The following is a 20,908-nucleotide window of genomic DNA, read 5'->3' as shown; positions in this document are numbered from 1 at the left end:
GCCGGCGCAAGCGTGCGTGAAGCTTGTCATGAAGCCTCCCGTCTGATAAGCGTCGTGCTGATCATAGGTGTAACTTTCCCTGGTCTTTCATATAGAGTACTTACTTACTTACATGGATCCAGCATGCGTACGTACGTATGTATCGATGCACAAACATGGAGTGGGCCGCGATTTCCGATGTCGGTGCGACCGAATGGATCATCCGGCTATGCTGCACTACGCTTGCTTTTGGCGGAACTCGATACCCGTGCATACCTCTGCAGGTACTGATGTGCACCATCTGCCGCTTGATTCGCCGTCTATTCTCCCACATTTAGATAAACTGAGTCGCCTTTTTTCCGCATCTAGTAGTGAGAGACTTGCTTGTATTATGTATACACACCATCTACCGCATGTGGCGCCGCACTCGAAGCATCATGCATGCATGCATGCATGCAGAGTGTAGGATACACACAACAACATAGCCTTTTGAGTCGTCGAACCATGCTCATGCTCAATTATTTTGGTTATTCCATCCAATCAGACTACGTCTTTCGTATAGCAGTAAAACACCACCTGCATCATCGCACCATATCACATCACACTGTGGCTCGGGAAAAAAAACAGAAATATCCACACTACTTCGGTATATCCGCTGATCTTTCCCCCTCCCCAATCATACATACCTCTTCTCAAATAAAAAAGATGACTTGTGCGTATCTTCGCGTTCCCTTCCCTTCTCTCTTCCTTCCACCGCTTCACATGTCTTTTATTGGGGCGAAAAGCTGCCAGCGTGGCGTCTTTTAGCTTCGACATACGACAGACCTAGCTTCATGGCGCAAAACGCCATCGCCCGCGCACGCGGTCATCTGACGTCCGGCATGTCTGTGTGGGTGGCGAGTGCGGGATCCAAATTTGGACACACGCATGCACACCCAGATGCAGTGTAGGTATAGCTGCAGATGTGTGGTCTAGCGAGTAAGGTTGGTGTTGTGGCGTTGGAGTGGTCGCCGGCATGTAGTGTAGTGGATTAGCAGGGAAGGAGGGGCTTTGATGGCTGGATACTTGAGTGACGTGAGATGTGGGTGGCTGATTGTAAGTTTTAGAATAGTAATAGACTGGTGATGGATGCTGTGTTTCTGCAATGTCTTTTCACAGGCGCACACCTGTGGGAGAGGCTTTGTTCGTCTGGACAGGTATGCAAGTCGAGATATCTACTTAGCCATCATCTGTCTGTATCAAGTAAAGGAATTGCTTGGTTGCCTGGCAATCGAGTATTGTATTTCCTCAAACATAAGATGGAGATATAACGACGCAAAAATATTTCCAAGCACTCAAACAACCCGCGACAACACTGTTACAAAAGCTATTGCAAAAACTCGACTTTGAATCTAGACATATATATATTGGAAGAAGCTGCATTTATATTCATCATTACCTGGGTATAATGGCTTAGCTGTCTTTCGTCATAAGAAAGGCAAACAAACGCTCTCAGCAGCTAATTCTTTTTTCTTTCGCAGACGAGTAATTCTTCCAATAGGACAAAAGGAATGATCTACCACTGTAGTGGTATTCGCCTCTTTGCATAACTACACCGTATACTCTTCTTACCTATTATAATACCATGTTCGCTCTCACAGCAGTCCTGTGTTAGCACTTTCTATTTCTAGTATTACCTACATTGTATCCATCTTAACCTAGCACTTCTCCTCTCGTTGGAACACTTTAGGTCTAATTTACCACAGCCTTTCCTATTCCAACACATCAAGCATGCTTCTTGTTCTTTCTCCCTCTCTCCCTCTCTCTCTTTTCTAAATGGAGGAGGGGATATAAGAGTATCAAGGTAACTTAATACAAGATACATGTATACAAAAACGGTAGTATTGAAGTAAAAGTTTTTTTTTGTCTTGGGTTACTTGGAATTGCAAAAATAACGGTAGGACGATGATGGAGGAAAATAAATATTACTTAGACCTAGTTCTGGTGTACGTGATATAGTGCTTACGCATTATTTCATCCCTCACCTTTTCCAAGAAACAATAATCGGACACGATGGACGCGAAAAGAATATACACCCAGTTAAAGCAATGTATTACTCAGAATTAATTTAGGATGCACTACCTCATATAGAGGTTTTTCATGCAGTGGAGAGACTTTTTAGGGTAACTAGCATAAATACAACTACAATACCTAATCTGCTGCCCTCCAGGCATTATCGTAGCTTGTAGCACAGTAGAATTTCTTTAAGGGGAGCTAGTACGTAATCTTACTGCTTGTAGTCGATCGAGTTGCAGAGCAAAGGACAGAAGGGGGTGTCATGGGAAGTGGGATTTATGGCTAACCTCCCCGAGTTCTATTCAAGGATATATCTTACACCATAAATCAAGTTCACACAGAAAACTGCAAATGTTTCTTGTCACTTCATTAAACTCATGTATTCAAACGGGAAAAATGTACAAAACGATAAGGACACAGCAGTCAAGGCAACATATGCACACCAAGTAGTCAAGGATCACACAATGATAATATATCAACATCAGAAGAAGAAAAAGAAGAAGAAGAAGAAGAAGTCGTTCATGCAATTAATTCACCTCTTGCTAATAACCCATCAAAAGAGGGGAAGCCCATCATTCGGGGTCTCAGATCTCAAAGTTCGAGGCACCCATGGCTTTGCATAAGGCATGAATGTAGCGCCATTCCATACATAGAGCATTCCCGAAAGCAGAAAGGGACGCGGCGGTGCCTGGCAGGATGATTTGACATAAAAGTGACTGTTGGACACATAGCGAATACCGTCTTCCTAAAATGAGATTTTCAAGGGTATGATCCGCGACCCCATGTACGTGGTGCCATCCCACAAGTATAAATAACCCTGATGCTTATATGCGTCTCGTGTAGCTTGGTAATGTGGTATCTTGCTGCAACATGCAGTTGGGAATAAAACATGGGAATCCTCCTTTACCACCAGCATTCCGCGTGTGCATCGAGGTGCCAACTGATATTCATATGGATTCATAGTGTCTAGGAGTACGCATTGCTGCTAGTAGGCGTTTTGAGGCACTTGGTAGCCGCCACCCATCTGAGCCTGCTGTGCCTGGGCATGTGCCTGGGCTTGCATCTGGGCGACTTCTTGTTGCCGTTGTGGCAAGTCGTTGAACCATGGGTGCTGAAGGGCATTCGCAGCAGATATGCGCATCTCTGGTCGGAGTTGAAGCATGCTGTTGAGCAGGTTAAGCCCAACCTGGTCGACTTGTGGCAGGATAAGGCGCAGATCCTGGGTGTGGTAGACAGGAAAGTTGTTCTTGTACTCTGGCAGCTGTGAAATTCCTGGCCACGAGCGCTCAGACGGCGTGCCCATGAGTCGGAAGATCTTTTGGACCTGATCTTCGTTGGTAGTTCCCGGGAAGAGGGGTCGGCCCGTGTACATCTCGGCCATAATGCAGCCAGCCGACCAAATGTCGATGCTAGTGTTATAGGTGCGACTGCCGAGCAGGACATCGGGGGCGCGGTACCATAGGGTCACGACCTCATTGGAGAAGGTATTGACTGGAATTCCAAAAGCGCGGGCAAGACCAAAATCCGCCAGCTTCAACTGTCCGCGGTTGTTGATGAGCAGGTTCTGGGGCTTCAGATCGCGGTGGAGAACGCGGGCCTCGTGGCAAAAGGCGATTCCCTTGAGCAGCTGGTACATGAACGACTTGATAGTGGCTGGGTCGAGAGCACCTCGGTCGCCGCGTGAGTCCATGTACCTCTTGAGATCCTTGTCCATGAATTCAAAGACGAGCATAAGCTTGTTCTCGGTGTGTATGACATCGTGCAGCAGGACAATGTTCTCGTGGCGCAGCTCCTTCATAAGGGAGATTTCACGAATAGCTGTAGAGGGTGTACCCTCTTCCGAGTCGAGGTGAATCTCCTTGAGGGCGACGAGTTCGCCCGTCTGGCGGTTGCGGCCTTTGAAGACCTGGGCGAGTTAGCATAGGCGTTCGAGAGCGGGTGGCGCATGGTATAGTGGCGGCCTACCGTGGCATAGGTGCCTTCTCCAAGCTTCTCGAGCTGCTGGAAAGAGCTGGGGTGTCTTCGGTTATCCATAGTGGGCACGATGGGCGTAGTGTCGCCGTTGGCGTCACCGTCGCCGAGGTTGCGGACGCTGATGGACGAGTCTGTGCGGTGCGGGGGGACGAGAGTGCCTGCGTGGACGGGGTGGAGGCTGCCCGGAGGCGCTCGCGATGTAAACTTGGGATCCCAGAGGATGGCCGAGGCCGTTGTCAGTTGGCTAGCAATGCGCAGTGACGAAGAAGAGCAAGAGGAGCGGGCAGCGTCGGGGGCTGGGGCTGGAGGCGCCGTCTTGACAGCGTGCAGCGGGTGTGGGGAAAAAAGAAGAAAGGACGCGGATAAGGATGAGTGGCGAGAGCTGCTAAAGAAGGGCCGGAAGACGATAACAACAGCGAGGGAAATTCGTCTTTACTATTGGAATACAGTGACACGACTCGATCTAGCAAACGCGACGGGGACTGGTGGGGCACAGAGGGCACCGAGAATATACAGCCGCTGAAGAGGGCGCCTACTTGGCCTCTCAACTGCCGCCTCTGCATCGCCATTACTTCAACATCATCGTCAGGGCAGGCGGCAAGCTATTATTGTCTCTGTGAATGGCTGATCCAAATAACACAGTACTTCATATCGTTGTGCTATTCGTCATTGGCACGTATCCACCATTAGGGCAGATCAAACACTTTCATTGCCACGTGACTCATCAAACATCACCTTCAAGCTACTGACCCCCAATCTTGCTCTTCACCCACTCAGGCACCGCTGGACGCTTCCCCCAGCCTGCCTTCCAACTCTCCCTCCATCCTTCCTTGCTCGCTGGCATTGCAAATACAGCGGTGACAAACCACACCGTCTCGCCCTGTTTGATATCTTTTTGCACAATCGGCAGCACAGTCCTGCTCTCGACAAGATTTGAGTTGGCGTCTGACAAAATGACACTACCCTGTCGGTCCTGCTGACATAGATCCACGATGCCCACAGCGCCCGTACGAGGCGAGGCTGCAAAAGCAGATGTGGCATCTGAAGCACCGCCCTCTGGTATCGAAGCATCAAGTGTGCGAAGCGTGCCGTTCCATTCAGTCAAGAGACGACCGTCAGACTCTCTCGCACCATATACAGCCCATGCTCCCTCTGCACTCTTGATATCCCGCCCTGACGTCACCCGATGCACCCTCAAATGCCAGTTTGGCGTCTCTTCGGCTGGCGGGATCAAATACGTCGAAACCTCAACATCGGGCCAAGGCTTCATGCTGCTAACCAACACCGGAACTCCGTCTATGTTTTCAATCTGAGAGTCTCCATTCAGTGCCCTCCTCATCTTCCACAGCTCCCCGCCATCATCAGAAAAGGCAATTTGTGACTCTGGCACGAATTGCTCCAGTTCTTGGTAACCCGTCGACACTGAGTATGCAAAGGCTGCACTGTAGGCAAACTTGCCGTACTTGGCGTTGCTGTTCTTAATGGCGTAGTGACACGATTGTCCGCTTGACAGCAGGAAAGTATGACCTCCAGACCGGCACACAATCTGCCGGGGGTGTGGGAGGGGACGCACCACACGTGTATTAGCAAATGGATGTGGTTCCTCCTTTGCACTCCAAAACGGGTGAGATTCTGGCATGGCCAGACAGGCAAACGCGAGCATGCACCAATAAGGTGATTGAGGCGAGTTGTAATTCTCAGCCAGGTAGTAGTTGGGGTACGAGTAGCCAACAGTGAGCATGCCGTTGGATTGGAAAATGTCGTGTTGGGTTGTCCACCACCGTAGATTTCGTAGCCAGATACCTTTGACTACGCCCCAGCTAAGGGGCTCAGGCAATTCGAGGTCAGCGAATGCAACAGCGCCCCAGAAGGCTACCATGGCCCAGCGGTATGTCAGTGAGCGACCAAACGTAATGGCACGACCTTCAGGATCGAAAAAGTGTATGAAGTCGAGAGCAAACATGCGGGCCCGCTTCTTGTACTCTTCGGTCTGCTCGGGGTCGATGTCTGCAGCCAGTTTCGAATAGAGAAGCTGGAGATACTGAATCGCAAAGGAGCTCGAGTAGTAATCCATCTGACGATATGTATCGGGACCATCGTTTGACCAGCCATCGCCGCGGTAGTATGTATTCAGCTGTTTGATATCTTTTTCCAGCTGTGATTTCGACCACTGAGCGCCATTCCTCTCAAGTCCTAGGTTGGCGAAGACGCGGAACCAAAGCCTATCAAACATCTCAACATCAATTGCAGTCACAAAATGGTCACCAACATTGATTTAAAAATAAAACAAAACAGAACAAAGCAATCGGGTCATCGTACCAGTTCGTATCCGGCATCTTCTTATCATTCATGCTCCCCAACCACGTCTCGACATTTTTCTTCTGCCGCTCCGTCAACGGCTCCCAAAATTCTTTGTTCGCAACCGCCAGCGTAAACCCAATCGGACACGCCTCCACCATGCGCTGATCGGTATCCTCCATGTATCCCCAGAACTCCGGGCTCTCAGGATCAGTCCCGGAAATCAGGCCTTGGACAAACTTGTCGGTAGCAGCGTACTTGCTGCCTCCAGCTAGTAGTGGCGCGAGACCCCATAGCGGACGCGCAAAGCCCTCGACTTGGGCGCCTGTCTCGTCAAAACGCGTGCCGGTACCGCCTACCTTGATCAAAGCATTTTGCGGCGAGAAACCGGGGAGAAGGGGGTCGAGGAGAGATGCTACAGCGTCCACAACATCATTGCGTGACTTGAAGGGATTCGTGGAGAAAGGATGGAGGTCAAAGGCCCGGTTATTGTTTGCCGTTGTGGCGCTCATTGTTCCGTCGCTATGATTGTCTTTTTTTCTCCTTACTCTATACAGTACGAGATGTAACAACTGGGCACACGTGACTCTCCTTCTTCTTTTTTTCCGCTTCCGTGAATGGCTGATACCTTTTGGTTCAAGGCCTAGACAGCTTGGGGGCTTTCTGCAAGGACGGGACACCAAGTGTCAGCGGTGAGTGGTGCAAACGTGCGTTGGAATGAGGCTTTGGTACAACAACGGCCCTTTGCACGGGTGCAAGAATGATGCGCTTGACTCGGATTCAAGTCGTCTGATCTTCTTGGCTGTAAGTATCCAGGCAAACTTACCGCGAGCTGTGCTGATGTCAGGCTGGCTGTCGTGTGGCAAATGTACCCGGAATGCCCAGAAACGACCAAGACGGCAGAATATGCGAGCCGCGGATTGGGCGCGATAAGACTAGAAAGCTTGTTTTGGACGCACCTGTTAAATGGCTATATGTATGTGGCGTGCCGCAACCAAATGACGCGGTGTTGCTTTCGTTGAGTTCTGGGAGGAAGTTTATGTGAAACTGCGTTCAGTGAGCAGCAGCAGCAATAATCATGCATTAACGACTTACGTGGTACACGTAGTTTGGGAAGAGATAACCTCGGGAACCTCGCGCGAACATTGCCACGAAGTGCACTCTTACTTTTGCCTAAACAGCCTGAAGAGCCCATCGTTCATGCTCCGAATGCGGCAAAGGCGGGGGAGGAAATCCAGGCCAATAAAACCATTTTTGCTGTTGAAGAGCTCCAAAAACCGTACAACACCGATGATAAGCATGCTTTTATTGGCTGGTGACATGACACAGAGGCTGCTCACGATTACAAAAGCTTAGACATTGCTTCCGCTTATGTATTCTCATTCGTTACATCCGTAGTAGTAATACTAGTGTCTATTTGACACACGTGCAATTTGCAAACTGACATTACTAGTAGCCATCCAAGAAAAAAATAAAATACACTTTCGTAGCTGCAAGACGCTCAGCTGTCTAACATTTTTTCCTCCGACCGAACGCCTCTTTCTCTCCACGATCCTTTCCCCCACCATGGAGGGATTGACGATATAATTCCCCACCATACACAGAGTCACAGTCCTCACGCATTCAACCCCACACTATACTCTGCGTGGCGACGAACGCATCACGTGTCGGTGTGATCGCGGAGCGTTCGTCGCTCCAATACGCGGATTAATATGCACAAAGGAACCGTAGCGTCTTCTGCAAGCGGGGGTCAGGTTTGAGCGCCTCGAACACGGCAAGGGGGAGCGGGACACGGCCACTTCGACCCCAGCCTTTGAGATTAGTGGGGAATCATCCCCCCCGGATTGTCTTTTCCACTAGTAGTAGAGGTGCAGCGACGTCTTGGCATTCGGTGTCCGATGATTAGTAGTAGTCTGATTCCGCAAGCCGCCCATCCACCCGGTTGTGTGTGTGAGTGGGCAGAGGAAGGGGAGTGCAGTATGGGGCCTTGGCAGGTTCCAAGACGGACATTCACTTCCTCCACTAATCCCACTGCAAGCTTTCCGCCGTGCCAAGTGCTAAGCATCACCGTGCACCCTCAATTTGAAGGGATTGCACGGCAATTCGATGATGCTTAAGCTTATTTGCCCAGACGACACCAATGCAGCTTTGGTCCCTCGCCTTGCCTACTCGGTCTCTAGATTGGAGGGAGGATATGGGATATCGGTTAGAAGGGAGCGTGGAGGCGTCGCTCGTGTTGGGCCACCATGGGATCCGGTCCTGGGGAAGAGACCAGCAGTCTGGGGTTGCTACAGTTAGTCTGGGTTTGTGCCCTATGGACCAACGGGCGCGCCCCCCTCCCCGTCCAAGAGGAAGGATTTGTGCAAAGCCCGCGGCATCTTGCAACGCTGTTTTTACCCCGGTGTTGAGGAGCGAGCTAATGATGCCAGGATAGCGCATGGACCGCATATCCTGTGCTGGTTTATATAGTGAGGCCATGCACGCATCTCACCGGGGGTTTTCTTGATCGTTTACCCTGTGCTGTGGAGACTTTGTTGATCTCCTCTTGACCTCTTACCGGCCTCGTTTGCATTGAACGTTTTGGGTCAGGATAGAGTGTGGGTTGATAAGATCAAGACGTCTATATCACCATCTGCCCTGATTGACGACCATTGCACACCACCACCATCCATCCATCATGGATCCCTCCGACACTCCCCCATCTGCGGGCGCCAGGTTCATCCGCATGATTGTCAAGAACGACTCCATCAAGTCTGATCCCCATCAGATCTACGGGTGGCGTGCCTTTGCCATGGCGGGCTCTGCTTGCTTCGGTGGCATGTTGTTTGGTTTCGATATCGGAACAATTGGAGGTGTGCTTGAACTAAAGGAGTTCCAACAGTAAGTTGCCATCCTCGACAATATTTACTTTCTTGGTGCCGTCGAAAAGGCTAACATGGATGAATAGAAAGTACAAGATTGAGGGTCTCGACAAAGTCGGCAAGGCCAACTTGAGCGCCAACATTGCTTCGACCCTTCAAGCTGGATGCTTCCTCGGTTGCTTCATCGCCTCCTGGGCCGCTGACCGCTGGGGTCGTAAGATCGCACTCCAAGCAGCTGGTCTCATCACCATTGTCGGTTGCGTAATCCAAGCCGTTGCCTCGGGTGCCCTCGGGGCCATGTACGTGGGTCGCTTCATCGCTGGTCTTGGTGTCGGAGGTGCATCCATGGTCGTCCCTCTATACATTTCCGAAAACGCTCCCCGTGGTATCCGTGGAGGTCTTACCGGTCTCTACCAGCTCTTCATTGCCACTGGAATCTCGCTCGCCTTCTGGGTAAACTACGGGTCGCTCCTGCACCTCTCTGGTGGCGCCCAAGTCTACATTGTCCCGCTCGCCATGCAAGCACTTCCCGCCGTCCTCCTCGTCGGCTGCATGGCCATGAACAAAGAATCTCCCCGTTTCCTCGCCAAGCAAGATAAGTGGGAACAAGCCACCACTGTCCTGGCACGCGTCCGCAACCTACCTCTCTCGCACCCTTACGTCCAGGACGAAATCAAGGACATTTCCGATCAGCTCGAGCACGAGCGCATGCTGATTGCCGGAGCAACCATGAAGGATCTCCTCAAGGAGATGTTTACCATCCCCGGTAACCGCAAACGCGCTCTCATCTCCATTGGTCTCATGGTCTGTCAGCAGATGACGGGCACAAATGCAATCAACTACTATGCCCCGCAAATCTTCAAGGCACTCGGCCTCCAGGGTAACGAGAACAAGCTCTTCGCTACGGGAATCTACGGTATTGTCAAGATGGTCGGATGTCTCGCTTTCCTCATCTTCGCTGCTGACTCGCTTGGTCGCCGTCGCTCGCTTCTCTGGACTTCGATTGCTCAGGGTATGGCCATGTTCTACATTGGTCTCTACATGCGCATCGACCCGCCAGTCGAAGGCCAGTCTGTTCCTGGTGCTGGATACTTTGCGCTTGTCTGCGTCTTCCTCTACGCCTGCTTCTTCCAGTTCGGTTGGGGCCCCGTGTGCTGGATCTATGTCTCTGAGATCCCCACTGCTCGCCTTCGATCGCTCAATGTCGCTATTGCTGCGGCTGTCCAATGGCTATTCAACTTTGTTGTTGCTCGTGCTACCCCTAATATGATTGCTACCATGGGCGAGGGTGGCTATGGGTACGTTTTTCTCTTGTCATTACAATATATTCCTGTGCTAACCCGATTGTTAGGTGCTTCCTTCTCTACGGATCTTTCTGTTTCAGCATGTTCCTCTTCGTATGGTTCTTCGTGCCTGAGACCAAGGGATTGTCGCTCGAGAAGATGGACGACTTGTTTGGTGTTACGGAGCTGGTCAAGAACATGGAGGCCGATGGCGAGCGCCACATGCGTAGCTCGATGGACAAGAACTCTACCATTGTCCAAGAAGAGAAGGTCCAGCGATAAACAGATGGACGTATGATTGATTTTTAATGAGTGTTTCGAGCTTGAAGCATGGTTTGGTTATCGCTGTTTGGCATAAGGATATACCAATCAAGTTATTAGCTTCGTGCCATCCCTTGCACAAACAGCTCCATGCTGATTGAGTACCTAATGATTTTTTTGCTGATGTGCTTCAAAGACTCACGGTGCGCCAAGAATACAGCGTGAAGATTGCAAAAAAAATAAATGTTGGAAGTGTGCTCATGTGCACTTTAACGATACAAGCTAAATGATGAACTCAGCCTAGCATCATGTTCAAAATATAACAAAACTCATCAACGCCGAATACGTCATCCTAGAGAGACAGAATTAAGGACATCCGCCCCCAAGGAGAAAAATGTGCAAGCAGCGCTTAAGCAATGTCCTTGACGGGATTCTCGTCCTCGTCAAGAATGCCCTTCTTGACCAGCTCTTCCGGACTTGGCCTGTTCTGGAGGCCCTTCTCCAGGTTATCAGCCCGCATGTGCATTTCCAATTCCTTCTGGTGGCCCTGGAGGGCAGGCGCTGCTGTCGAGTTGGGCAGAATGTTGCGGTCGACGAGCTCGGCTCTCTCGGGACGGGCGTTGAGGCCGCGCTTGAGGTTGTCTGTTGCGCGCTGTCGCTCGAGTTCGAGGGCTTTGGCCTGGAGGGCACTGTAGAATAGGCGCATGTTAGCTGTTATGTCAAAGCGTAATTGAGCTTGGCGTGGAATAGTGGGGATCTAGGCGCAGATGCGGGGAGAGGCGTACGGAGCTGTTGTGGTGTCTAGCAGAATGTGCCTGTTCTTGAGGTCTTGGGGTTCCGGACGGTGCTGCAGGTGCTTCTCCAGACTGTTGCGCCTTTCCGAGGAACGAACAGGCGAGATGGACGTCTCGTCGATAAAGTCGGTGTTCTCGGATGCCATGATGGTGGTAGTAGTAGTGGTGATACGATGATGTCAGAGTGACTAGCGACTTTCAGATGGTGGGGGGTTGTGAGTAAGTTGGTGGTGTGATAGTGAATAGTATGAGCAGTGGGGAACGCAGATGTAGGCGATCAAAAGGCTCTGCAGCTGTCGGGGTACTTAAAAGGGGAGCTCACAGGCAAGCCATAAGGGAGGGGAGAAGTAGCTTGCTGCCCGCGGCCTTGGTTGCGGGGCAGCCGCCTGCTTGATCCCTGCGTATCCACACTGCCCAACACCAGGGTCAGGCGCCTACCGTCATCTTGCATCGAGTGAGACTGAGACCACCGTGGTGCCATCCCACCACCGCCGTGATCCTCGCTGCGGCTGACTGCGGCCATGCCCGTGCACTGAGGCAATAGGGATTGCATGCGCATGCGACTTGGTCTTTTGCTTTTGAGGCACTCAGTCTCGACAAGTGACGTGGGGGGGCCAGTATGCGCATGCATCAGGCACTATGTTTGGGGACGGCTTCTGATCAACACTCATAATGCGCGTGGCACATGTAACAGGCTAGCCAGCATCCACATCCCGCTTTCTGTTTCGACTTGCCTTGACACGGGAGAAAATAGAAACACTCCCTTCTGGTATCAAACTGAAGGAAATTAAGAAGAAAAGAAAAAAGAAATCAATGCTTTGACACAGTCTCTAGCTTCCCATTCACACAAGTCTGTAACGTCTTGATAGACGCCCTGTGCAATGCTGAGGCAGCATCTTGTATCTGACTAGCCATACATGTCTCTGCTGCCTGGGACCAGACCATCACTTGGAGCAAGCTTACAGCAACGTACTTTGCAAGAATCACATGGCCAACCCCATATCCGTAGTATGACAACAGCAACGGCAGTGTAGAGATCACCATCAAGTCAAAGCAGTATCAGCCACAATAAATTAGACCAAATCATTTTCTCATTAAATGTGGACAGACCACGCTACAAACTACCCGTCCCATGATTATCCGCGAGCCTTCGATTCCGTTGACGACAGGCTTGACCACTGAAGAGAGATGCTATCGAAAAGAATATGAGGAACATATACCGCCGAGCTTATTTTTTGGATCATCGAACCTGGTTCAGGTCCTCGTGAACTTGCACTTGAGGCGAACCATGCTTGTCTGAGCAATCTTGTGGAAGTTGCTGGAAGTATCTACGATTGACAGTATGCGCTTAGGCACCGTCGTCCTCACCGATGCGGATAGCACCATCGCGGCTGAGACCGTTGGCCCAGAAGCCGTTGAGCTCAGCGTCGCTCTCACGCATGTTGGAGTGGACAATGAGGAGCCAGGCACCGAAGACGGCCTTGGCGAGAACGTCGAGAATGGCGTAGACAATGATCTCAGTATCAACGCTGACCTTGCGGGCACCGTCGGCAATACCCCAGACACTGTATAGTATTAGTATGAAGTGGGGTGCTTGAGCAGGACAGTAGGCACTTACATGGGGTAGGCAGTCCAGAGAATGGCGGTGTAGACAGAGATGGAGACAAAGAAGCCGCGGAGCTTCTCGCCCTTGGCGCTGGCGTTGGCTCCACCGTTGAGACCCAAGTGCCAGAAGACAAAGATGAAGGAAATGCAGGAGATGGTGTACCAGCCCCACTTCTGAGGAGTGTCCTCGGTGCCGAAAGCAGCGAAGAGACCGGTGAGAACCATGAAAATATCGGCAACAATCATCATGATCAGGTGTCCACCGGCCATGCCAGCAAGGAGACCAAGGTCGAGGAGCAGGAGAGGAGTGGTGATGGTCCAGTCGACGTAACGGGCCCAGTAGACCTCACGGTAGGTGGTGGTGAAAGTGTCGGGAACGTGGTCGTGCTGCTCACGCTCAACAATCTTGGTCAGAGCAACACCGTGGGCGGTGGCCATGGCGAAGTATGAGAGGGCAGCAGTCAGGGTGATGATGGTGGTGACGACATGGTAGAGACGCTTGTTCTGTGCATGTGTTAGACATGATGTTGGTGGGGAATTGAGTCGGTAGCTCTGCAGTGCCCCCAGTTGCTATGTGGCATGGCAATCGAGGCCGTACAAGGCTAGTCTGACGGGTTACAACGTACCAAGGGGACATTCCACGACATGAGAGTGAAAGCACCAGAGGCAATCAACATGATGGCAAAGACAACCCAGAGGACCTTCTGGCCAGCATTGCCGGCAACCTGGTAGATAGGATCGCTCCCAGGAACGACAGAGGGGATGGGTGCAACAGAGGCAGCAGCTGGAATGGCTGCCGTCCGCAAGACTTCCTCAAACTTGTCGACGATCATGATGGACGGTGTTCTTGGTCGTTGGGGTTGGGATTGGAATTGGACAAATTCACAGAAACCTGTCTGTGGTGGAGGATGGCCGGTAGGTGAGAGGACGGTGGGATTGAGTGACGGCAAGAGATGAGGCAGAGTTATAAAGAGGAGAAGGCAGGCAGCTACACGGTCACCTGTTGGAGCTGCGGCAGAAGCTGTCCAAATCGGGAGTCGAGACGTCATCGCCCCTCACGGTGGGCCGCTACGATTGGCTCCCGCTCTGTGCGGGTTATGTGCACAGGGATGCGCGAACACCAGCCTTGCATCTCTACGTTTGGCATGAGGGGCTGGCTGGCGGGCAAAGACGCTCGCCCGGCTGCTAGTAGTGGTACGTAAGTAGATAGGTAGGTAGTGCTTGACACGTTGTCGAGCTATTGGCAAGACAGCGCCCGCCAACACCCTCTACACCTGCCACAACATGGCCAGACAGTGAGCAGCTTGCCCTCAGTCTCACTCGCCCACACAGCAAGGCAGGTATACTTTGGTACATCATCGATGCAGCATGCCGCCAAGCAGCGCAGCCATGTTACCCCACAGCGCATTGTCTGTGTGCGTGTGCGTGCAAGCCATTCCATCGGTTGCCCGGGCGTCCATGCCCCCTCACGAAACCGGTTTCATGTACCGCCGATGGGGATTAACTTTTCGATGAGCCTGCGTACTCTGCCTTGCCAATCGTCTCAACATCCGCCCTCGATCGCCTCGATGATTCCTTGTGTCCTGCCATCGCCGCCCAGGTGCCGTCGTTGTGACTTGCAAGGCCTGCCCTGGCTATCAGCCTATTAGTCGTCGCAATCCCCGCAGTCTTCCCCGATTGCCAATGTACTGTTGCTGCTCCTCGCGCTGGCTCGACGTGGTGTGATTTGCTCGATACTCCATGTACATTGTGTACATGTGAGCGCTGCTCAAGCAGAAGCGCCGAGCAAGCTCCGAAATGCGGGTACCCTGGTGCACCATCAACCTCCTCACATCTCATTCCATCTTACCCTAGACTTCGAACCATCTGCACATCTACCCGCTAGACTCCGGCCTTTCCGGCGATGGCGCAAAATAAAAAAGAAACAAGGCTGTCGTGTAGATGTATCAAAAGAGGAGTACATTCCCACTGGGATCCCCTTTGGCCACGCAGATCAATACCGGCCACAAACCGCCCATGTGCATCTACATACATAGACGCAAACCATCACCATGTCCCATGTACGTGTTCGACAGCAATTTTCGTTACTGCACAGTACGAACAAGCAATATGCAAACCAGCAGCATGGCGACTACTAAATAGTACTTACTGCAACGTCCTGCCGTTCGGTCCGCCTGCTCGGTGCGAGAGCCAAATGTGGGTGCGCCGGCGGAGAAGGTTCATGAGTATAAAAATCTGTTCCAGGAGTGGGCCTGTTGAGCCATCTCCAAAAATACAGAAAGAGCATGATTGCTGACTAACATCGTGGCTACCTCGCTGTGGCTGGAGGATATAGCTGCGCCACTTTCCTCACCACCATCTAATCAGGGTCCTTGCGCACGTTGTGCAACCAGAGTTCTGACTCCCACAGTACCATGATAACCTTTTTACGTATCCCGGAGGAGATTGAAGGCAGTGCGCCCATGAATTGCGTGGGATGCTCGACGCCACAGCGGCGCGTGTATGGTGTTGGAATGACATTCTTCTCCCTAGCGGCCCATCAAGGTCCTCACGTTTGCGTACTTACGGTATTGTGGTCCGCCTCGGTGCCGCGTTTCTCCAGCTACTAAGCCTTGATAAGAAACCTCAAGCATCTTCGTATCGCCATCACGGTGCTTGGTTTTCCAACCAGAATTCATATATAGTGCTTGTCGCTTCCAAAGACCGACAAGATATACATTGCCGAGCCCTTACCGAGCCTTGGTGCATAATCAAGCTCATCTCTCTTCCTCGCGACAGTTTTTGGTCACTGGCAGCCATTCTAATTTGAGTACATCGACTTTTTTTGGTGACTTTCTCGCTTGTATACTACATTACACGTTCTCCGACCCATCTCTCCTAACATTCATTTACCTATTTGGACGGCCGTATCTCAAGCCTCATTCAGCATCCAAAACACAGTACCATGTCTTCCTGTGAAGGCTCCAACGAATATGACGGGCGCATGGGTGTCCGCATTTCGTCCATTTTCGTCATCCTTGTGGCATCTACCTTTGGTCAGTTTGTCAAAGATGTTTGCAAGTCCAATAACGCTAACGACACGCAGGTGCCGTTTTCCCAGTGATGGCAAAACGTAGTAGACACAAACTGGTGCCAAACTGGGTCTTCTTCATTGCAAAATATTTCGGATCCGGAGTCATCATTGCGACTGCATTTATCCACCTTCTTGCACCAGCAAACGAAGCACTAGGCAACGAATGCTTGACTGGTGTCATCGCCAAATACCCTTGGCCAGAAGGCATCGCCCTTATGACCATCTTTCTCATGTTCTTCCTCGAGCTCATGACGATGCGCTACGGCAACTTTGGCAGCGGTCACCAACACGACGCCAGCCACACTCATGCAGCCATCCCGCAATCCAAGGTTAGTAGCAACAACAGTGTGGAAGAGAGCAAAGGCCACGACATTGAAGCCGCCGCTCGCAACCCCAGCATTCGCGGCAACGATCACCTCGGTCACCAGCGCCAACATAATGCCAGCGGCGAGTACAAATCCGACGACCACGAGCACCACGGTTTCGTCCCCAATGAATACGCTGCCCAGCTCACCGCCATCTTCATCCTCGAATTCGGCGTCATTTTCCATTCCATCTTCATCGGACTCACCCTCGCCGTCGCGGGCGACGAATTCACCACGCTCTACATCGTGCTAGTCTTCCACCAAATGTTCGAGGGCCTCGGTCTGGGCTCCCGTCTCGCCGAAGTCTCCTGGCCCGCTTCCAAGCGCTGGACCCCTTACTTTCTCGGCATCGGCTACGGTCTCTCCACCCCGATTGCTATTGCCATTGGTCTGGGTGTCCGCCAGTCGTTTGCTCCAGAGTCCCGTACTACGCTTCTCTCCAATGGCATTTTTGATTCTATCAGTGCGGGTATCTTGATTTATACCGGTCTGGTGGAGCTCATGGCGCATGAGTTTATGTTTAGCCCGTACATGCAGAATGGGCCTGTTAGTCGGACGCTCAAGGCGTTTGGGCTTATGACGCTTGGTGCTGGTAAGTTTACCTTCTTTGAATTTCGAGCACGGCAGTTTGCTAATATTTTGACTAGGTTTGATGGCTCTTCTCGGTTACTGGGCTTAGGCTTTCCTCTGCCAGGCTTTTTCCTTGTTTTCTACTTAATTGTTCAATGTGCATGGGAGGTATCGTTGGTCTCATTGCATTATTTTGATATTATTTTTTTTGGTATACCCATAGATCAGGCCAGCTATCCTGGTCCCATATTTTCATGTGGCTGTAAGATAGACGTATACTAACTGAACATGGAATGAGAATGATACTATGACCCCTAGTTGCACCCGTGCACCTTAGTGATGTTGACTGAGAGTAGTAAACCTTGCTTGTTTCAAACATCACACATGAACACCCAATTGTATGCACAATACTTTGTATTTCCCCAAACCTATATACTTGCCTAAAACCAAAAGAATAAATAATAATGTGGAGGGGTTCTGAGATCCATAAAAAGATCATCACTGTAGAGTAAGGGGTATCATAAAACCGCAGCACACGAAGTTTCGAAGCCAGGCAAAAAAGCACGGCGAAGGCGCACGCCTATTTATAGACCAAAATATGCAACAAACAAACGAAGATGACGACGCTCGTCATCTTCTTCGCCACCCCTTTTTCCTTTTTTCTTTCCGTCCATCGCCACGTGAACATGGTCTTGAGTCTATGCTGACGTATTTTGGATGAACGGGCAAAGGATAATAATGGGCAGGCCGTATTTCAGACATTAAGGCGGACGAAGAAAGGCGGCCAGAGAGAAAAAGAAAAAGGGAAAGGGACCCTTGCGGGTCGAATTTTTTTGTCTTTCTCGAGAGACAGAATAGAAGAAGAGTAGAATGATATGCTTAGGGCGGCCGTATAGGTGCAACAGAAAAAAGCAAAACAAAGGAAACAGTCGTAGGACGTCGAAATCGCATTCGACGTGATATGCCAATTTACGCCAAGGGGGTAATACAGACCTGTATCCTTTCTAGTTGATAAACGCCAAGTTTGAATGCGACCAAAATGTAGTGGGGTATGTACGCGTCTATGCGCAGTGACAAGGAGAAGAAAATAAGTAGTGGATAACCAGTTTTTCCTTTACGATGCTTCCAAAGCATCGATGGAGGCGTGGAGATGCCTGATGCGCTCCTCAAAGGGAGAGCCGAGTGGTGCGAGATCCTCTTGAGGCTTCAGGCTTGAGTCTCGGTATGATACCCACTGGCCAGGGAGCTTGGGACGAAACTCTTTGACGGGGCTGGTAGATTTACCTTGGCTGTCTACGCTGGAAGACGTTGCTGTGGAATCTTTGTTACTCTGCCGGATGTGTTCTGATCCGTCAAAATGCACCCCGCTGTCACGATCAACCACACGGCTAGTTTCTGGGAAGAATGGCGAGTCTAACGCATCCATGGTGTTTTGCAGCGGATTCCAAGGACTCAGAAGACCCCTAGATTCCTCAGCGTCAGTGGCTTCGTTGTCATCTTCTGAAATGAGTACACGGCCGCCTAGCTTGACATCGCTAACGTTGACCTTGTACTCTAGTGCCTTCTGGCCGTCTTTAATCAGCTGCTCTGTCCATCCCAAGCACTTTCTCAAGCTCTGGTTCATCTTTTGGCTGTCGTTTAGCATCTCACGATGCTTCGAGAGATCAAGCTGGAGGCGCTTCTGATCTCGCGAACGATGCACTTCATCCCGCTCTAGTTGAGCACTAGGACTCAATGCACTATCATCGAGTGAAGAATCGCTGCTCTCAGGTTCCTCCTCCTCCTCTTCCTCCTCCTCTTCATCTCCAGGCATCCCTTCCTCTTCGGACATATCCGAAAGATCCCCTAGACTACTAGCACCAATGACAGAGGTCTCGTCATGCGAGCTAATGGCGTCTGCAGAGAAGTGTCCAGCTCGACTCATACGGCGGAAGCGCCTGATCTCAGCCTTTTGCTTGCGCACCTCTTTCTCCAGAGACCTGTTGATGGCAAGAAGCGACGAGTTGCTGATTTCGAGATCCAGCACTTTTCGTTCTCTTCGTGCATTTGCTGCAAGTTCATTCATAACCTCTAGCGCACTCTTCGTGTCGTTGCCTCTTGTCGGACTTTCTGATTTGGGAGAATTAAGCGGGGAGAAGGCGGTGTAGCGCGGAGAGGCTGAAGCGGGGTTGTCAGGCGGGGATGCATTGCCAGCGACACTCTTTTCGGTATGTAGTGGGCTTGGAGTCATGGCGGGGGCCTCATGGGCCGATGCCTTCCTTAGGCTGGTCACTGAGTCAATGGAGGAGAGACTGGAACTTTTGGCATGCCCTCCTCGTTTGATCATCGAAGCCGTGCTTGATCTGCGTCTGTTCACATCGGAAGCGTCTGAGGTGTTTGATCCACCGATGATGGCCATGGGCGTACTGCTTGTGCTCGCTGAGGTCCCTCTGCTCAACGCTGGTCTGACCTGCGAGGCTCCTTTGCGGTACGAGAGATGTGCCCAGTCCTTGGTGGGAGAGGGCGGCCGGAGAGAGGGTCCATGGGGGGCTGTAAGTGGTGGTAGTGGCTCGGGCGATGTAGCAATGGGTGGTGGGGTGAGGATAGGCGGGCGGTCTCTCGACTCAGCAATGGAGTCTGCGTGGAAGAACTTGGATTCTGAGGGGGCTCTCCCCAGGGAAGATGAAGGAGGAGACGGGACGTTGTGGGACGGACTCTCATCTTGTCGGCCATCGGCATAAAAGAAGGTGGGCGTCTTCTTGACGGGTGCTGGGGCAGGCGCGGGTTGATCGTGCGGGCGGGCGTCATTGGCGTGGAAGAATAAGGAGGAAGTGTCTCTTCTGGATCCAGTATCGGATGGCGCGTAGTTGTACATGCTAGCTACGGGGGCCCGAGGCGTGGGCGCGGCATGACTGGTCGGTCCAGGGGTACTGCGTGGGCGTGCAGTACCTCCACTGCTCCTTCCGACAGCGCTGTGGCTGCTGCTGATGGTGCTGTGGTGGTCGCGATGGGGAAAGTCGACCGTGGAGCTCGGGCGTGAGTTTGTCGGGGTGGCATTGGGCGTCGTGGAAGCGCTGTCTACGCCGCCGCGCGACTTGCGTGACGAGGTGCGCGGCGTGACACTGGTGGTGAGGAAGGGCTTGGCGGACGTGCCGCTGTCGACTGCAGAGGCGGCGACATGAGGCCTTGTGGGAGCAGCGGTGCTGGTACGGGCAGTGCGTGTACTCGAGGAGCTGACGGTGGACGAGGCGGACGAGGCAACGGCCAGCCTCGGGGTCAAGGGCGTCTTCGCAGGAGCAGGTCGGGTACTAGCGAGCGTCGGCTTCAGCGGCCGTGGGTTATTGCGGTCGGTTCGTTCGATGGGCATTCTCCAGGGTGGCGGGGCTACAGTATGGGATGGAGGCGGCTGGTGCAGAGGGAGCTCATGGCCTGCAGGCGAGGGAAGCAATGAGCGGGAGGCGGGCCTAAGGGCGGTGTTGACGATGGTTGTTGATGGTTGCCGCTAGCTGGCGTGTCGGGTGTCTACAGGGTCACGACAGCCTCAGATTTACGTGTAAGGCCCCACTTCTACAGTGGCAGCGGGTGAGGATGTAGATTGATTGGTGTTGAGCCCATGGTCAGCCGGGCGTGAACAGCAGCAAAAGAGGGGGCGTTCTGGCTCCGCTTCTGCGTCTGCTTCTGCACTGAGATGAACGACATCTGGCGGCCCTGAAAGGCCCTCAAGGTTGCACGACACGCTAGGCCCCAATCAGCACAAGTGGCCAGGCGCGTCATGGCCACCCGACGCCCTCCCTACTCACCTCGCGTCTTA

At 52.0% G+C, this 20,908-nt stretch overlaps 7 protein-coding genes across 7 annotated transcripts; 2 read left to right on the top strand and 5 right to left on the bottom strand.

The window, feature by feature from the left end:
• Positions 1-2,838: 2,838 nt before the first annotated feature.
• On the bottom strand, positions 2,839-4,577 carry COCSADRAFT_354868 (uncharacterized protein; the record flags this gene model as incomplete). Its single annotated transcript, XM_007700521.1, has 3 exons — positions 2,839-3,940; positions 4,000-4,310; positions 4,445-4,577. 3 exons carry the CDS (start codon positions 4,575-4,577, stop codon positions 3,020-3,022), a joined length of 1,365 nt encoding a protein of 454 aa, XP_007698711.1. The 3' UTR covers positions 2,839-3,019.
• A 45-nt stretch (positions 4,578-4,622) lies between these two features.
• COCSADRAFT_139777 (uncharacterized protein) lies at positions 4,623-7,174 on the bottom strand. The gene is made up of 2 exons (XM_007700520.1): positions 6,328-7,174; positions 4,623-6,230 (listed from the first exon to the last, which is right to left on the bottom strand). Exons 1-2 carry the CDS (start codon positions 6,816-6,818, stop codon positions 4,751-4,753), a joined length of 1,971 nt encoding a protein of 656 aa, XP_007698710.1. The 5' UTR covers positions 6,819-7,174; the 3' UTR covers positions 4,623-4,750.
• A 1,485-nt stretch (positions 7,175-8,659) lies between these two features.
• COCSADRAFT_139775 (uncharacterized protein) lies at positions 8,660-10,838 on the top strand. The gene is made up of 3 exons (XM_007700519.1): positions 8,660-9,186; positions 9,254-10,465; positions 10,519-10,838. Exons 1-3 carry the CDS (start codon positions 8,984-8,986, stop codon positions 10,730-10,732), a joined length of 1,629 nt encoding a protein of 542 aa, XP_007698709.1. The 5' UTR covers positions 8,660-8,983; the 3' UTR covers positions 10,733-10,838.
• A 282-nt stretch (positions 10,839-11,120) lies between these two features.
• On the bottom strand, positions 11,121-11,651 carry COCSADRAFT_159249 (uncharacterized protein; the record flags this gene model as incomplete). The annotated part of the gene is made up of 2 exons (XM_007700518.1): positions 11,121-11,400; positions 11,497-11,651. The coding sequence occupies 2 exons, from the start codon at positions 11,649-11,651 to the stop codon at positions 11,121-11,123; spliced, it is 435 nt and encodes a 144-aa protein (XP_007698708.1).
• Positions 11,652-12,577: 926 nt separating this feature from the next.
• COCSADRAFT_35654 (uncharacterized protein) lies at positions 12,578-14,044 on the bottom strand. Its single transcript, XM_007700179.1, has 3 exons — positions 13,737-14,044; positions 13,124-13,614; positions 12,578-13,070 (listed from the first exon to the last, which is right to left on the bottom strand). Exons 1-3 carry the CDS (start codon positions 13,941-13,943, stop codon positions 12,854-12,856), a joined length of 915 nt encoding a protein of 304 aa, XP_007698369.1. The 5' UTR covers positions 13,944-14,044; the 3' UTR covers positions 12,578-12,853.
• A 1,696-nt stretch (positions 14,045-15,740) lies between these two features.
• COCSADRAFT_35653 (uncharacterized protein) lies at positions 15,741-17,433 on the top strand. The gene is made up of 3 exons (XM_007700178.1): positions 15,741-16,145; positions 16,196-17,140; positions 17,196-17,433. The coding sequence occupies exons 1-3, from the start codon at positions 16,055-16,057 to the stop codon at positions 17,225-17,227; spliced, it is 1,068 nt and encodes a 355-aa protein (XP_007698368.1). The 5' UTR covers positions 15,741-16,054; the 3' UTR covers positions 17,228-17,433.
• Positions 17,434-17,924: 491 nt separating this feature from the next.
• On the bottom strand, positions 17,925-20,564 carry COCSADRAFT_307721 (uncharacterized protein). The gene has a single exon (XM_007700517.1). The coding sequence runs from the start codon at positions 20,462-20,464 to the stop codon at positions 18,233-18,235; it is 2,232 nt and encodes a 743-aa protein (XP_007698707.1). The 5' UTR covers positions 20,465-20,564; the 3' UTR covers positions 17,925-18,232.
• Positions 20,565-20,908: the final 344 nt, after the last annotated feature.

This window comes from Bipolaris sorokiniana (assembly GCF_000338995.1).
Source record: "Bipolaris sorokiniana ND90Pr unplaced genomic scaffold COCSAscaffold_5, whole genome shotgun sequence".
Taxonomy (NCBI): Eukaryota; Fungi; Ascomycota; class Dothideomycetes; order Pleosporales; family Pleosporaceae; genus Bipolaris; species Bipolaris sorokiniana.
This window is presented reverse-complemented; position numbering and strand designations above follow the sequence as displayed.

Excerpts from the sequence above, each read along its gene's own strand:
- COCSADRAFT_139777 (XM_007700520.1), bottom strand. The coding sequence starts at position 6,818 with ATGAGCGCCACAACGGCAAACAATAACCGGGCCTTTGACCTCCATCCT. Across the intron at positions 6,231-6,327 it reads AAGATGCCGGATACGAACTG|GCTTTGGTTCCGCGTCTTCG; the intron begins GTACGATGACCC and ends GATGTTTGATAG.
- COCSADRAFT_35654 (XM_007700179.1), bottom strand. The coding sequence starts at position 13,943 with ATGATCGTCGACAAGTTTGAGGAAGTCTTGCGGACGGCAGCCATTCCA. Across the intron at positions 13,615-13,736 it reads TGTCGTGGAATGTCCCCTTG|AACAAGCGTCTCTACCATGT; the intron begins GTACGTTGTAAC and ends ACACATGCACAG. Across the intron at positions 13,071-13,123 it reads CTCTGGACTGCCTACCCCAT|TGTCTGGGGTATTGCCGACG; the intron begins GTAAGTGCCTAC and ends AATACTATACAG.
- COCSADRAFT_307721 (XM_007700517.1), bottom strand. The coding sequence starts at position 20,464 with ATGCCCATCGAACGAACCGACCGCAATAACCCACGGCCGCTGAAGCCG.
- COCSADRAFT_35653 (XM_007700178.1), top strand. The coding sequence starts at position 16,055 with ATGTCTTCCTGTGAAGGCTCCAACGAATATGACGGGCGCATGGGTGTC. Across the intron at positions 16,146-16,195 it reads CCTTGTGGCATCTACCTTTG|GTGCCGTTTTCCCAGTGATG; the intron begins GTCAGTTTGTCA and ends AACGACACGCAG. Across the intron at positions 17,141-17,195 it reads GCTTATGACGCTTGGTGCTG|GTTTGATGGCTCTTCTCGGT; the intron begins GTAAGTTTACCT and ends TATTTTGACTAG.
- COCSADRAFT_139775 (XM_007700519.1), top strand. The coding sequence starts at position 8,984 with ATGGATCCCTCCGACACTCCCCCATCTGCGGGCGCCAGGTTCATCCGC. Across the intron at positions 9,187-9,253 it reads GAACTAAAGGAGTTCCAACA|AAAGTACAAGATTGAGGGTC; the intron begins GTAAGTTGCCAT and ends ATGGATGAATAG. Across the intron at positions 10,466-10,518 it reads ATGGGCGAGGGTGGCTATGG|GTGCTTCCTTCTCTACGGAT; the intron begins GTACGTTTTTCT and ends CCCGATTGTTAG.